Source organism: Pseudophryne corroboree, chromosome 7 (genome assembly GCF_028390025.1).
Source record: "Pseudophryne corroboree isolate aPseCor3 chromosome 7, aPseCor3.hap2, whole genome shotgun sequence".
Lineage (NCBI taxonomy): Eukaryota > Metazoa > Chordata > Amphibia > Anura > Myobatrachidae > Pseudophryne > Pseudophryne corroboree.
In genome coordinates, this window is record NC_086450.1 from 287,812,463 (window position 1) to 287,826,095 (window position 13,633).

The following is a 13,633-nucleotide window of genomic DNA, read 5'->3' on the forward strand; positions in this document are numbered from 1 at the left end:
ATATATATATATATATATATATGATAGGATAGATAGATAGATTGCTATATGTATATATATATATATGTGTATATATATGTGTGTGTATATATATATATATATATATATATATATATATATATATATATATATATATACATATAGCAATCAGCGGCACTCACGGCTCCCAGGTAGGGAAAAGAAGACTCTCAGACGTTGTGCGGTCAACGTTTCAATGTTATTAACATTAACATTTTCATCAGGACATAATAACATTGAAACGTTGACCGCACAACGACTGAGAGTCTTCTTTTCCCTACCTGGGAGCCGTGAGTGCCGCTGATTGCTATATGTATCTATGGACACCTCATTTGGGGTAGTTACTTGGAGGGCACCGGCTTACTGAATTTATTACATTTCTGGATGGAGTGCTGCTGATCTCTATGCATATATATATATATATATATATATAATAAGAATTTACTCACCGGTAATTCTATTTCTCGTAGTCCGTAGTGGATGCTGGGTACTCCGTAAGGACCATGGGGTATAGACAGGCTCCGCAGGAGACTGGGCACTCTTAAAAGAAAGATTAGGTACTATATCTGGTGTGCACTGGCTCCTCCCTCTATGCCCCTCCTCCAGACCTCAGTTAGGGAAACTGTGCCCGGAAGAGCTGACATTACTAGGAAAGGATTTGGAATCCAGGGTAAGACTCATACCAGCCACACCAATCACACTGTACAACTCGTGATAACTATACCCAGTTACCAGTATGAACAATAACTGAGCCTCTCTCAACAGATGGCTCATACAATAACCCTTTAGTTAAGCAATAACTATATACATGTATTGCAGAGAGTCCGCACTTGGGACGGGCTCCCAGCATCCACTACGGACTACGAGAAATAGAATTACCGGTGAGTATATTCTTATTTTCTCTGACGTCCTAGTGGATGCTGGGTACTCCGTAAGGACCATGGGGATTATACCAAAGCTCCCAAACGGGCGGGAGAGTGCGGATGACTCTGCAGCACCGAATGAGCAAACTCAAGGTCCTCCTCAGCCAGGGTATCAAACTTGTAGAATTTTGCAAAAGTGTTTGAACCCGACCAAGTAGCAGCTCGGCAAAGTTGTAAAGCCGAGACCCCTCGGGCAGCCGCCCAAGAAGAGCCCACCTTCCTCGTGGAATGGGCTTTTACTGATTTAGGATGCGGCAGTCCAGCCGCAGAATGTGCAAGCTGAATGGTGCTACAGATCCAGCGAGCAATAGTCTGCTTTGAAGCAGGAGCACCCAGCTTGTTGGGTGCATGCAGGATAAATAGCGAGTCAGTTTTTCTGACTCTAGCCGTCCTGGAAACATAAAGTTTCAGGGCCCGGACTACGTCCAGCAACTTGGAATCCTCCAAGTCCCTAGTAGCCGCAGGCACCACAATAGGTTGGTTCAAATGAAACGATGATACCACCTTAGGGAGAAATTGGGGACGAGTCCTCCATTCTGCCCTTTCCATATGGAAGATCAGATATGGGCTTTTACATGACAAAGCTGCCAATTCTGACACACGCCTAGTCCAAGCTAAGGCCAAAAGCATGACCTCTTTCCACGTGAGATATTTTAGCTCCACGGTCTTAAGTGGCTCAAACCAGTGGGATTTTAGGAATCCAACACACGTTAAGATCCCAAGGTGCCACCGGAGGCACAAAAGGGGCTGAATATGCAGCACCCCTGTAACAACGTCCGAACTTCAGGCAGTGAAGCCAGTTCTTTTTGAGAGAAAAAGGGATAGGGCCAAAATCTTGGCCTTTATGGATCCTAATTTTAGGCCCATAGTCACTCCTGACTGTAGGAAGTGCAGGAATCGACCCCGCTGGAATTCCTCTGTAGGGCCTTCCCGGCCACACACCAAGCAACCTATTTTCGCCATATACAGTGAAAAAGTCTTGCTGTCACGTCTTTCCTAGCCTTTATCAGCGTAGGAATAACTGCATCCGGAATGCCCTTTTCCGCTAGGATCCGGCGTTCAACCGCCATGCCGTCCAACGCAGCCGCGGTAAGTCTTGGATCAGACAGGGTCCCTGTTGCAACATGTCCTGACTGAGAGGCAGAGGCCATGGGTCCTCTGAGAGCATATCTTGCAGTTCCGGGTACCGAGTCCTTCTTGGCCAATCCGGAGCAAAGAATATTGTTCACACTCCTCCGTTTATTACAATTCTCAGCCCTTGGGTCTGAGAGGAAGAGGAGGGAATATATAGACCGACTGGAACACCCACGGTGTTACTAGTGCGACCACAGCTATCGCCTGAGAGTCCCTTGACCCAGCGTAAAACCTTTTTTATCTTTTTATTGAGGTGGGACGCCATGTAGTCCACCTGAGGCAGTTTCCATCAATTTGCAAAACTGCGTGAAGACTTCCTGATGAAGTCACCACTTTCCCGGGTGGAGGTCGTGTCCACTCCCGGAATGAACACTGCTGACAGTGCGCTTACTTGATTCTCCGCCCAGCGAAGAATTCTGGTGGCTTCTACCCTCGCCACCCTGCTCCTTGTGCCGCCCTGGCGGTTTACATGAGCCCCTGCGGTCTGACTGGATCAGAACCGGTTGGTCGCGAAGCAGGAACTCCGCTTGACTTAGGGCGTTGTATATGGCCCTTAGTTCCAGGATATTGATGTGAAGGCAAGTCTGTTGGCTTGACCACAAACCTTGGAATTTTCTTCCCTGTGTAACTGCCCCCCACCCTCGGAGGCTTGCATCTGTGTTCACCAGGACCCAGTCCTGAATGCCGAATCTGCGGCCCTCGAGAAGGTGAGCACTCCGCAGCCACCACAGGAGAGACACCCTGGCCCTGGGGGATAGGGTGATTAACCGATGCATCTGAAGATGTGATCCGGACCACTTGTCCAGTAAGTTCCATTGTCCTTGCATGGAACCAGCCGAAGGGGATGGCCTCGTATGATGCCATCATCCTTCCCAGGACTCGAGTGCAGTGATGCACTGACACCTGTTTTGGTTTTCAATGGATTCCTGACCAGTGTCATGAGCTCCTGAGCTCTCTCTATCGGGAGATAAACCCTCTTCTGGTCTGTGTCTAGGATCATGCTAAGGCGAGGCAGATGAGCTGTAGGAACCAACTGCGACTTTGGAATATATAGAATCCAGTCGTGTTGCCGTTTCACTTCCAGAGAAGGCGATACGCTGTCCAGCAACTGCTCTCTTGATCTCGCTTTTATGAGGAGATCATCCAAGTATGTGATAATAGTGACACCTTGCTTCCGCAGGAGCACCATCATATCCGCCATTACCTTGGTGAAATTGGTAATGACAATCCCGTACCGCAATTCTGAGGTACGCCTGATGAGGTGGATAAATGGGGACACGAAGGTATGCATCCCTTATGTCCCGATTCATTTCAGGCATGCAATGACCGCTGTTAGCGATTCCATCTTGAACCTGAACCTTTTCAGGTATATGTTCAGGGATTTTAATTCAATATGGGTCTAACCGAACCGTCTGGTTTCGGGATTATAACATGGTCGAATAATAACACCCTCTTGTTGAAGGAGGGGACCCTTGACCACCACCTGTTGAAGATACAATTTACGAATTGCAGTTAACACTGGCTCCCTCTCTTGGGGGGAAGCCCGCCGGGTCCTCGGTGAGGGGGCATCTTCTCACAGTCCAGCCTGTATACCTGCGATACAATTTCTATTGCCCAGGGATCTAACAGGGAGTGAACCCACTTGTGGCTGAACTTACGAAGGCGTGTCCCCACCGGGCCTAGCTCCGCCTGTGGAGCCCCAGCGACATGCAGTGGATTTTTGTAGAGGCCGGGGAGGACTTCTGTTCCTGGGGACTAGCTGTGTTGTACAACTTCTTTCCTCTGCCCCCGGCTCTGACAAAAAAGGACGCACCTCAGACTTTCTTGTTTCTTTATTCGAAAAGCTGCATTTAATAATGTCGTGCTTTCCTAGGCTGTGCAGGAATATAAGGCAAAATATCAGAATTACCAGCTATAACTGTGGAGACCAGGCCCCAGAACCTTTCTCCACACAATCCTCAGCCTTCCATATGCCTCTTAAGTCAGCATCACCTGTCCAATGTATATTCTACAGGACACGTCAAGCAGAAATCGACATAGCTTTTGTCTCTAGGACCCAGTATACTCATGTCCCTTTGGGCATGCTTTATAATTATATATCTATCACTTAAGACAGCATATTAAAATATTTATATGCATACTAGGGTCTCAATCTCTGCTGATAAGGTACCTGTCCACGCTGCTACAGCGCTATAAACCCATGCCGACACAATCGCCGGTCTGGGTAGTATACTAGAATGTGCACGCTATCTGCAGGATCCCTGAGAATAGCTAGTGCAAACAGGATACCCAAGGGGAAGATTCTCAACACATCCTGGCCCTAGTGGGGAAAGGATACAGCCTGAGAATTCTCTTGTGGGAAGCTGCCGTCTCTTGTCTGGAGATTCCCGCTCTTTTTCCTCATGAGAGGAGGGAAATTTACCTCAGCATTCTTCCCCTTAACATGTGTACTCTCGTGTCAGGGACAGATGAGTCATCAGTGATATGCAAATCATCTTTTATTCCAACAATCATATATTGAATATCTTTTAGCCCTCTTGGCTGTAACTTTGCATTATCGTAGTCGACAGTTGAGTTAAACTCTGTGTCGATACTTTGCTATTTTGTGACATAGGGACAGACCAGGGTAGATTTCCTTTCTGTTCCCTAACCTTTTGTGCAATAATTTTACCTCAGCACTTACACATATCCAAACAGGTGTCGGCGTTGTTGACGGAGACACCCTCCCACACACTTATCCGCTCTATCACCTCCTTAGAGGAGCCTTTTACCTCAGACATGTCGACACACGCGTACCGACACACCACACACACAGGGGATGCTCTATTTGAAGACAGTTCCCCCACCAGGCCCTTTGGAGAGACAGAGAGAGAGTATGCCAGCACACACCACAGCGCTATATAATACAGGGATGTACACTATACTGAGTGATTTTTCCCCTATAGCAGCTTATATACACAGTTTTTGCGCCTAAATTTGTGCCCCCCCCCCCCCTCTCTTTTTTACCCTTTGTGTACCAGGATACTGCAGGGGAGAGCCTGGGGAGCTTCCTTCCAGCTGAGCTGTGAAGAGAAAATGGCGCCGGTGTGCTGAGGAAGAAGGCCCGGCTTCTGTCCTTTTATGTACTTTAATGGCGGGGGTTAATGCACATATACAGTTTATCAGACTGTATTATGTGCTTTTCGCCAAGTAAGGTAATCTAATTGCTGCCCAGGGCGCCCCCCCCCCCCCCCCAGCGCCCTGCACCCATCAGTGACCGGAGTGTGTGGTGTGCTAAGGGAGCAATGGCGCACAGCTGCAGTGCTGTGCGCTACCTTAATGAAGACCGGAGTCTTCAGCCGCCGATTTTCAACTTCTCTTCGTTCTTCTGGCTCTGCAAGGGGGACGGCGGCGCGGCTCCGGGACCGGACGACCGAGGACTGGGCTTGTGTTCGATCCCTCTGGAGCTAATGGTGTCCAGTAGCCTTAGAAGCCCAAGCTAGCTGCAAGCAGGTAGGTTCGCTTCTCTCCCCTCAGTCCCACGTAGCAGTGAGTCTGTTGCCAGCAGATCTCACTGAAAATAAAAAACCTAACAAATACTTTCTTTTCTAGGAAGCTCAGGAGAGCCCCTAGGGTGCCTCCAGCTCTGGCCGGGCACAGATACTAACTGAGGTCTGGAGGAGGGGCCTAGAGGGAGGAGCCAGTGCACACCAGATATAGTACCTAATCTTTCTTTTAAGAGTGCCCAGTCTCCTGCGGAGCCCGTCCAAACCCCATGGTCCTTACTGAGTACCCAGCATCCATTAGGATGTCAGAGAAATATATATATATATACACACACACACACACACACACACACACACACACACACACACACACACACACACACACACACACACATATATATATATATATAAAATCCAATATACCTAGCACTCGTGTCACCAATAACAATATGCTGCGGTGCCCTCCAGGTGATGTCTCAAGGAATCACTGTATATACAACGAGGTAGAGGCGGCACTCAGGCAGACTGATACAGTTGATTATAAAAGTGTCAGTTTAATGTGCCGACATATTTCGGGGAAAACACCCCATCCTCAGGGGTGTTATATACTATAAAATATAGTTATATACTATATATGGTGTGTATAGAAATATCCATTTACTTATGACACACACACACACACACACACACACACACACACGCAGAGCCATGCCACAGCACAATGTGAGGAGGAGAGGGAGCAGCAATTTACTTGCTCTTTTAATAAGAGACTAGGCTGCGCCATTGAGTGTGCCGTGTAGAAGCAGCTTCTGTGATCCCGCGGTCGCAGTTTGTACTGACACAGAGATACAGCTGTCTCTGTCTTAGAAAAAATTAATTTAGCTGATCGGGGGGGGTTCTGGCATACGAGCAATAGGATTGCAGATTCTGCTAAAAAGCCGAATTTGCAATCCTTACTGAATCGGGTCATAGGGGGTAATTCAGACCTGATTGCTAGGGTGCGTTTTTTACATCCCTGCGATCAGATAGTAGCTGACTACAGGGGGAGGGTATATGGTGTCTCTGCACTGTCCAGGACTTATTCTGCCACTGCAATGGTTTTCTGGTGTTTGGGGCCGGAGCTGACATCAGACACCCTCCCTCCAAACGCCTGGTCCCTCCTGCGTTTCTCCAGACACTCCTGTAAAACGGTCAGTTCCCATCCACAAAAGGCCTCTTCCTGTTAATCACCTTGCGATCGCCCACTCGATCGCTTTTTTCGCACCATCCCGTCGCTATGCACCGATGCCTGGTGCAGTCGTCCAACGCGCTCGCACATTGCAGTGCATACACATGCACAGCTCAGATCTGATCACCCACTATGCGAAAACGCACAGCAGCGATCAGGTCTGAATAGCCCCCATAGTCAAGATTAGAATCCATCATCTGTTACATTGTAGGCAGACCCTACACTGATGGAGCTGAGGGAGAACTTTGCGAATTCTGACTACATGAAGCTACTGACACACAAATGTTCCAGTGTGTACCTTCTGTAAGCAGGATTTCTGTAGTATGTTTTATGCACATGTAAAAATCGGACTACTCTTATTTGGAAAATTTTGAGTTAGAAACGCTTTAAAAGTGCATTATTATTAGTTAAAAGGTGAAAACATTATATATGCCCTCCGGATAACTACAGATTTTTTATTTCAAACTGGACTTTATTTCTTATTTTATTAGAGTAAGTGATAACAGTATACATTGTCACTATGGTATGCGGTCAATAGAGCTACAGTGTCTAGTTAGACAGTCAATAGGTTGACACCATATGCTCATTATGCATTAGGTCGACATTGTCAAAAAGTTGACTTGTTCAAATAGTTGACATACAAATGGACGACACACATATGGTCAACATGAGTTTTGTGTTTTGTTTTTCACTTTTTTCAAATTTTTCATACTGGACTACGAATGGTAATAGTAACCTGTGCAGAGTGCGGCAGCAGTGCGAGGCACCTTGCTGGAAGCGTGGTGAGGGGAAGAAGTACACGAATTGGGGGTCCATGTGCTCAGACGGCAAAAACAACACCAATAAATGTTGTCTACCTTTTTCTGTGTCAACCATTTTCCATGTCGACTTTCATAGGTCGACCTAATGACCATGTCGACCATTTGTCCATGTTGACAATTTTCACTGTCAACCATATGTTGTCGACCTAATGATTATAGACCTTCTTACTGTAGATCTATTGATCTACAATATTTTTTACTATATATATATATATATATATATATATATATATATATATATATATATATATATATATATCTAAGGCTCATACCAGAGTCCAGGACTCTTATAAACTTTTATTAGGCATCTTGGAATTGAATAGAGAATGAGAATGAGGTCCCAACTTAGAAATCAAATTGACCACTAGTACTGGAAATAATGAGCAAAATTTTTGAAATGATTTTCATTTCTTTTACGTTCCAATATATTTTCTTCATAGACTATAAATTCTGCAAAGTTCATATTTGGAAATGTACTGCAGCATTGCACAGCAAAACATTGTATCACCGTAAATATGCTCCTCTGCAAAATGGAAAACTTCAGCATTGTATCACTGGAAATATGCTCCTCTGCAAGAGACTGTACCTAGTGGAATGTGTATAATAGGCTGCACCTGGTGCAATGTGTATAAGAGGCTATACCTGGTGCAATGTGTATAAGAGGCTGTACCCGGCGCAATGTTTATGAGAGGCTTTACCTGGCGCTGTGTGTATAAGAGGCTTTACCTGGTGCAATGTGTATAAGAGGCTCTACCGGACGCAATGTGTACAAGAGGCTCTAACTGGCGCAATGTGTATAAGAGGCTGTACCTAGTACAATGTGTAAAAGAGGCTGTACCTAGCGCAATGTGTATAAGAGGTTCTACCTGGCGTAACGTGTATATAAGGGGATCTACCTGGAGTAATGTATAAGAGGCTCTGCTCTACTGTGGTGTGTTGTGTTTCGTAGGGCCTCTAACATAGCATAATGTGTTTAAGGGGTACTACTGTGTGGTATAATGTGTCTGACGGACACTACTGTGCAGTGTAATGTTAATTGGTGCTATTCTGTGGCCATGTTCCTTCCCCATGTAGCCACACCCTATATTTTTGGCATGTATCTTCGGCGTGCAGTGTCCCTGTTTTGAATGAAGAGAGGGGGGTGCCAAAGGAAACATTCGCCCTGGGCACCACAAGGTCTACAACCTGCCCTGCCCCTAGCAATACCACCAGTTCCACCTCTGACCCAGCACCCCTCTCACAGCACAGCACCCATCACCAACAGATCACAGCTGCAGCGAGCAACACCCATCACCCATAGCAATCCTTATTTTGGTGCCCTATGCCAGCAAGAGCATTTGTGACCCCTACCCCCATACATGAAATAGGAAAAGTGCACGCCAAAGAGGGGTATGTTCTTGCTGGTAAGGGGCGTGGCCACACAATAGTCCACACACTAGTGCAACCTTATTCACATTATAGTGTCCCCTATACATATTACGCCTTACCATATCACTCCTTGATCAAATTACACTGCACTGTAATGTTCCTTGTTCACAATATGCCTTACCATATCACTTCTTGTTCACATTACACTGCACCATATTTTTATAGTCAAAATTCTGGAGTAAAAGTCTATAGCGGGTGAGCAGTGCCTCCCCTGCCTATCTTTTCCACACATCTCTGATCAAAACTCCCAAAATTTCCAGTGGTATATACTGCTGCACCTGTGTATAATATTCACATGAACCCTTGGACTCATATATTGTGTGTAAATCTGGCTCTGGTACTAGACAGTGCCTCCTGAGCCATTTACCTCACTGCACGTCTCAGTGCGACACCGTATAACTCCTTGTTTACATTACACAACACTGTATCGCTCCTTATTCCCTTTACACCACACCATATCGCTCCTTACTCACACTGCACCACACAGTAGTACCCTTTATACACGTTCTGTCACACAGTAGCGACACCCCTCTCTTCAGAGAAGCAGCATTTAATGTACACTTACTGTAAGCAGCCTAAGCCTGCTCACTACAACCAGCCCGCCTTACTGCCACATTAACTGCAGAGACAGCAGGAATAGTGACTTCAGTGCCCAAATAATTTTACTTAATTAGCAGTACAGGTACATCACCTGATGGTCCAGCACCTCTTTTAATCAGGACACATCAGATGCCAGGGAAAGTTATGCTGTGAGTAAGAGTTAGGATGCAGGAGGGTTTAAATTGGATTTGTGCTGCGGGGAAGAGTCCGGTTGTGGAAAGTTTAAGTACTGTGGTGGGGGAGTTAGGCTGTGCGCGGGCTGCAGGGTAGAATTAGGCTGGGGGGTATGGTGTCGCCGATGCCGCAACCGTTAGAGATAATCTGACACAAAGCCGGAACCAAAGGTGATGGACTATCGGTGTTGTACCGATACTAGGGAGTGGATTGATTTTTGCAATTGTGTTTTTTCTTGTGTCATTGTGTTAATGGTGGATTGGAATAATTATAGATCATTATAAATGTTCTAGCAACATTTAAAGGTTTATGGGTAGTTAACTAAAGTTTCTTAAAATAGAAAGTGATGGTATTTCCCATAGCAATCGGCAGCAAGGAAGTTGTACAGTGCTTTGCCGCATTTGTGTATCCAGCAAAAACTGGAAGACTTTGAGCTTAGTCCCTATCCCATGGGAAGAGGAGTGAATAGCCTGGTGTGAGATAGCAGTGTGGTACATTTGCTGTCCCGAGAATACTACACACAGCAATTTGTTTATTACAGATACAGATAGGCCAATAAATCAGTTGAGATGAGAGATGGACATGGAAGTGACACGTTCTAACCTTTATTTCTCAGATTATTGTTTTCTCATAGGTAATTTGCAATTTATATGAAAATTGAGGTTGTTTTTTAATTGCCAAAATTGTCCAAGTACATAGCAGAATTGATCTTTTTCTGATTGCAATTTTCATATTGTATTATATTCTTGTTGTTTGGGCTTTTTATGTTAATAGTTATAAAGGAATGTTAAACATAGAAAACAATTAAAATAGAACAAAGCTCAGTAAACATATCATGTAGGGAATTCTAGTGCACTATGGTCACCTATACCATGCACTATGGTCACCTATACAGTAGTGCATAAGATATGTTTGGTAGACAATGATTAACAGTTAAATGTCCATAGAAATTATTTTACAATGCTTTCAACTTTAGGAGCCATATGCTGCATGTTATATGCTGTTCGGGCATATGTTCTTGCTGGGAAATCACATTATATAATGTTTCTCATTAAACAGTAACGTTACATTTCTGGATTTCCTGTTGCTGTTTCTTATTTGTTGTAGCGATATATGAAATAGACAATGATATTTGCATCATTACAATTAAATAATTTTGGTTTTAAACAGTCATAGAACACTTAAGCATCATGTACCACTATGGCTACTGTGGAACCACAGGCCCCCGCAGCTGACAATGCATATTATTTGTGGTTCTAGAGCAGCTTGAGAACCAATTATCCTATGCTTTACTTTTGGAAAAGTCACACAATCATTATTAGAGGCATCACTTTACCCTTTACCATTATATAGTTTTACTGTAGCCTACATCTTTAAAATAATAAATAAATTTAAATTATCATTTTAAAACACAACTTAAAGTTGCACAAAGAAACAAAGCAGTATATTGTAGAACACAATTCTTGTTATTGACATGAGTACCCTGCATGTAATGTGGTTTTAAAGTGCTTAAAATGCAGTTTGCATTTGCAGACCTATCAGATTTTAGTGGATAAGGGGATACGAATGACACAGCAACAGTGTAGCATGGGTGGACCTTGAGAAAGGCTCATATAAATAGGAAGGGGCCTGTCATATACCCACTGCCCCCTTGTGTGTGCTACTGCTGTACTTACAACCTCTAATCAGAAAGCCAACATGGTCCAGTGGACAGCTGAGGAGAGAGCCGCCATCACTTCTGTATGGGCCAAAGTCAATATTGAACGGGAAGGTCTGGAGACTCTGAGCAGGTAATGTATAGCTTTACATTTATAAGACAGCACATTGTACAGAGCATGAAACACATCCATATGGTAAACCATGTATACTATATAGTGTAAGTAAAATACATCTTACAAGATAGATGGTCATCATACTATCACATATAATCATGTTCTTGTGTATGTAGAAATGTGTGTATATATATATATATATATATATATATATATATATATATATATAAAATAGTAATTTAAATAACATAACATATATATATATATATATATACACACACACACACACACACACACACACACACACACACACAGTCCAAACAAAACATGATATTAATCTTTCTTCCCCAATCTTTATGTATACATCAGGCTGCTCTTTGTCTACCCTTGGACCCAGAGGTATTTCAGCAGCTTTGGAAACCTGTCCAATATTACAGCCATATCTGGGAACGTCAAGGTCCGTGAGCATGGCAAGAAGGTTCTCACAGCTATTGGCAATGCCATCAAACATCTGGATGATGTGAAACATCACCTGGGTGACCTCAGCAAGACCCACGCCCAGGTGCTCAATGTGGATCCCGAGAACTTCAAGGTACAGTAATATATCTGCATGATAATAGACTGTTACTGTCATTCAGTTATCATTCATATTATTCTGAGTTTATGGTGAGTTAGTTATATGTAGAGAGAAACAAGTCATGATTCCAGTAGTAGTCTGACCATTACCTGCATTGCCCTGTAAAGAAGATAGCTATGGTTGTTATTATTATTATTATTATTACATTTTATTTATAGGGCGCCACAAGTGTTTCGCAGCGCCGTACAAAGGACAGTACAGGGAGACAAAACTTAGCATAGCAGTAAATAAACAAAAATGGAGTGCAGGTAACAAAGAGCACCACAATTCTCAAAACATAATACAGCTTAGATGTAAGTAGCGAAGGAGTAATCATTGTACTACTTGGGGCTGGTGGCCATAGATAGAGAGGGGCCATTTACCAGCAGGAGAAAAAGCAGGTAAAGATGGTCGCTGAGTGAAATGTGTCAAGAAGAGGGCTCAGACAAGAGGAAAGAGGGCCCTGCTTATGAAATGCTGTAGTGATATATTATGGTATAAACCACATTATTGCCTATATGCCATCTGTAAATCAGAAATGTGTCACAATGAAAGGTGAGGGAAATGTTCAACATATTCTGCGCATGTAACTGAGAAGGGCGGCACAGTTCTGTATCTCTGTCATTCATGTGATGCTTTAAGCTGCAAACTCCCTGTGATAAAGCAATGATGTGTGACATAAATGTATGACCTGCACTTCCCTGCTCAGCTCCCATCTTGAATGATGTATGATTCTATCTGTGATAAACTTATCATTTTCCTCTGTTCACAGCGTCTGGGTGAAGTGCTGGTGATCGTCCTGGCTGCCAAGTTGGGACCTGCATACACTCCTCAAGTCCATGCTGCCTGGGAGAAATTTATTGCAGTCCTGGTGGCTGCTCTGAGCCACGGATATTTCTAAGTCTCTGTGATTATTAGAACATTGTGTCGCCTCTGCATAAAACCTGTTACATGACAAATAAAGTGTTATTTTAAAAGATCAAGTCTGCTCTTACATTCCTATATCTTGTCGGTAAATGGAAACTCAATAATTTGGAGTGGCAATATCAACAAAGCGTAGTAATGTACCTGCACATACAGTAACATCCTACTCAAATGCCTATGGACAGTTCTTCAGGTATAAGCAGTAGCGCAAGTAGAAAAAAATTCTTAGTGGTAATGTACCCCCCCCCAAACAAAAAGGGGGATGTGGCCACATACAACAAGGGGAGTAGTCAATGAAAAGGGGGGGAGGCAACATGATTCGCCGCCCAGTTATCACTCTGGGAAGATTCCTTTCCATTCCAAATGCACCTTGCCTATATGGTGGTTTCTCACAATGGGGAACCTCTGAAGAAATGCATCTTCCCTGGTCAGACAGCATCTTTAGTCGGTATGCACTATTCATGTAGGAAATCCCAAGGTTCGGAAGATGCTTGTTTGTGTAGGAATATA

The 13,633-nt window shown here is 44.1% G+C and overlaps 1 protein-coding gene across 1 annotated transcript; it reads left to right on the top strand.

The window, feature by feature from the left end:
• Positions 1–11,465: 11,465 nt before the first annotated feature.
• Positions 11,466–13,100, top strand: LOC134943593 (hemoglobin subunit beta-2-like). Its single transcript, XM_063932350.1, has 3 exons — positions 11,466–11,601; positions 11,953–12,175; positions 12,972–13,100. Exons 1-3 carry the CDS (start codon positions 11,510–11,512, stop codon positions 13,098–13,100), a joined length of 444 nt encoding a protein of 147 aa, XP_063788420.1. The 5' UTR covers positions 11,466–11,509.
• Positions 13,101–13,633: the final 533 nt, after the last annotated feature.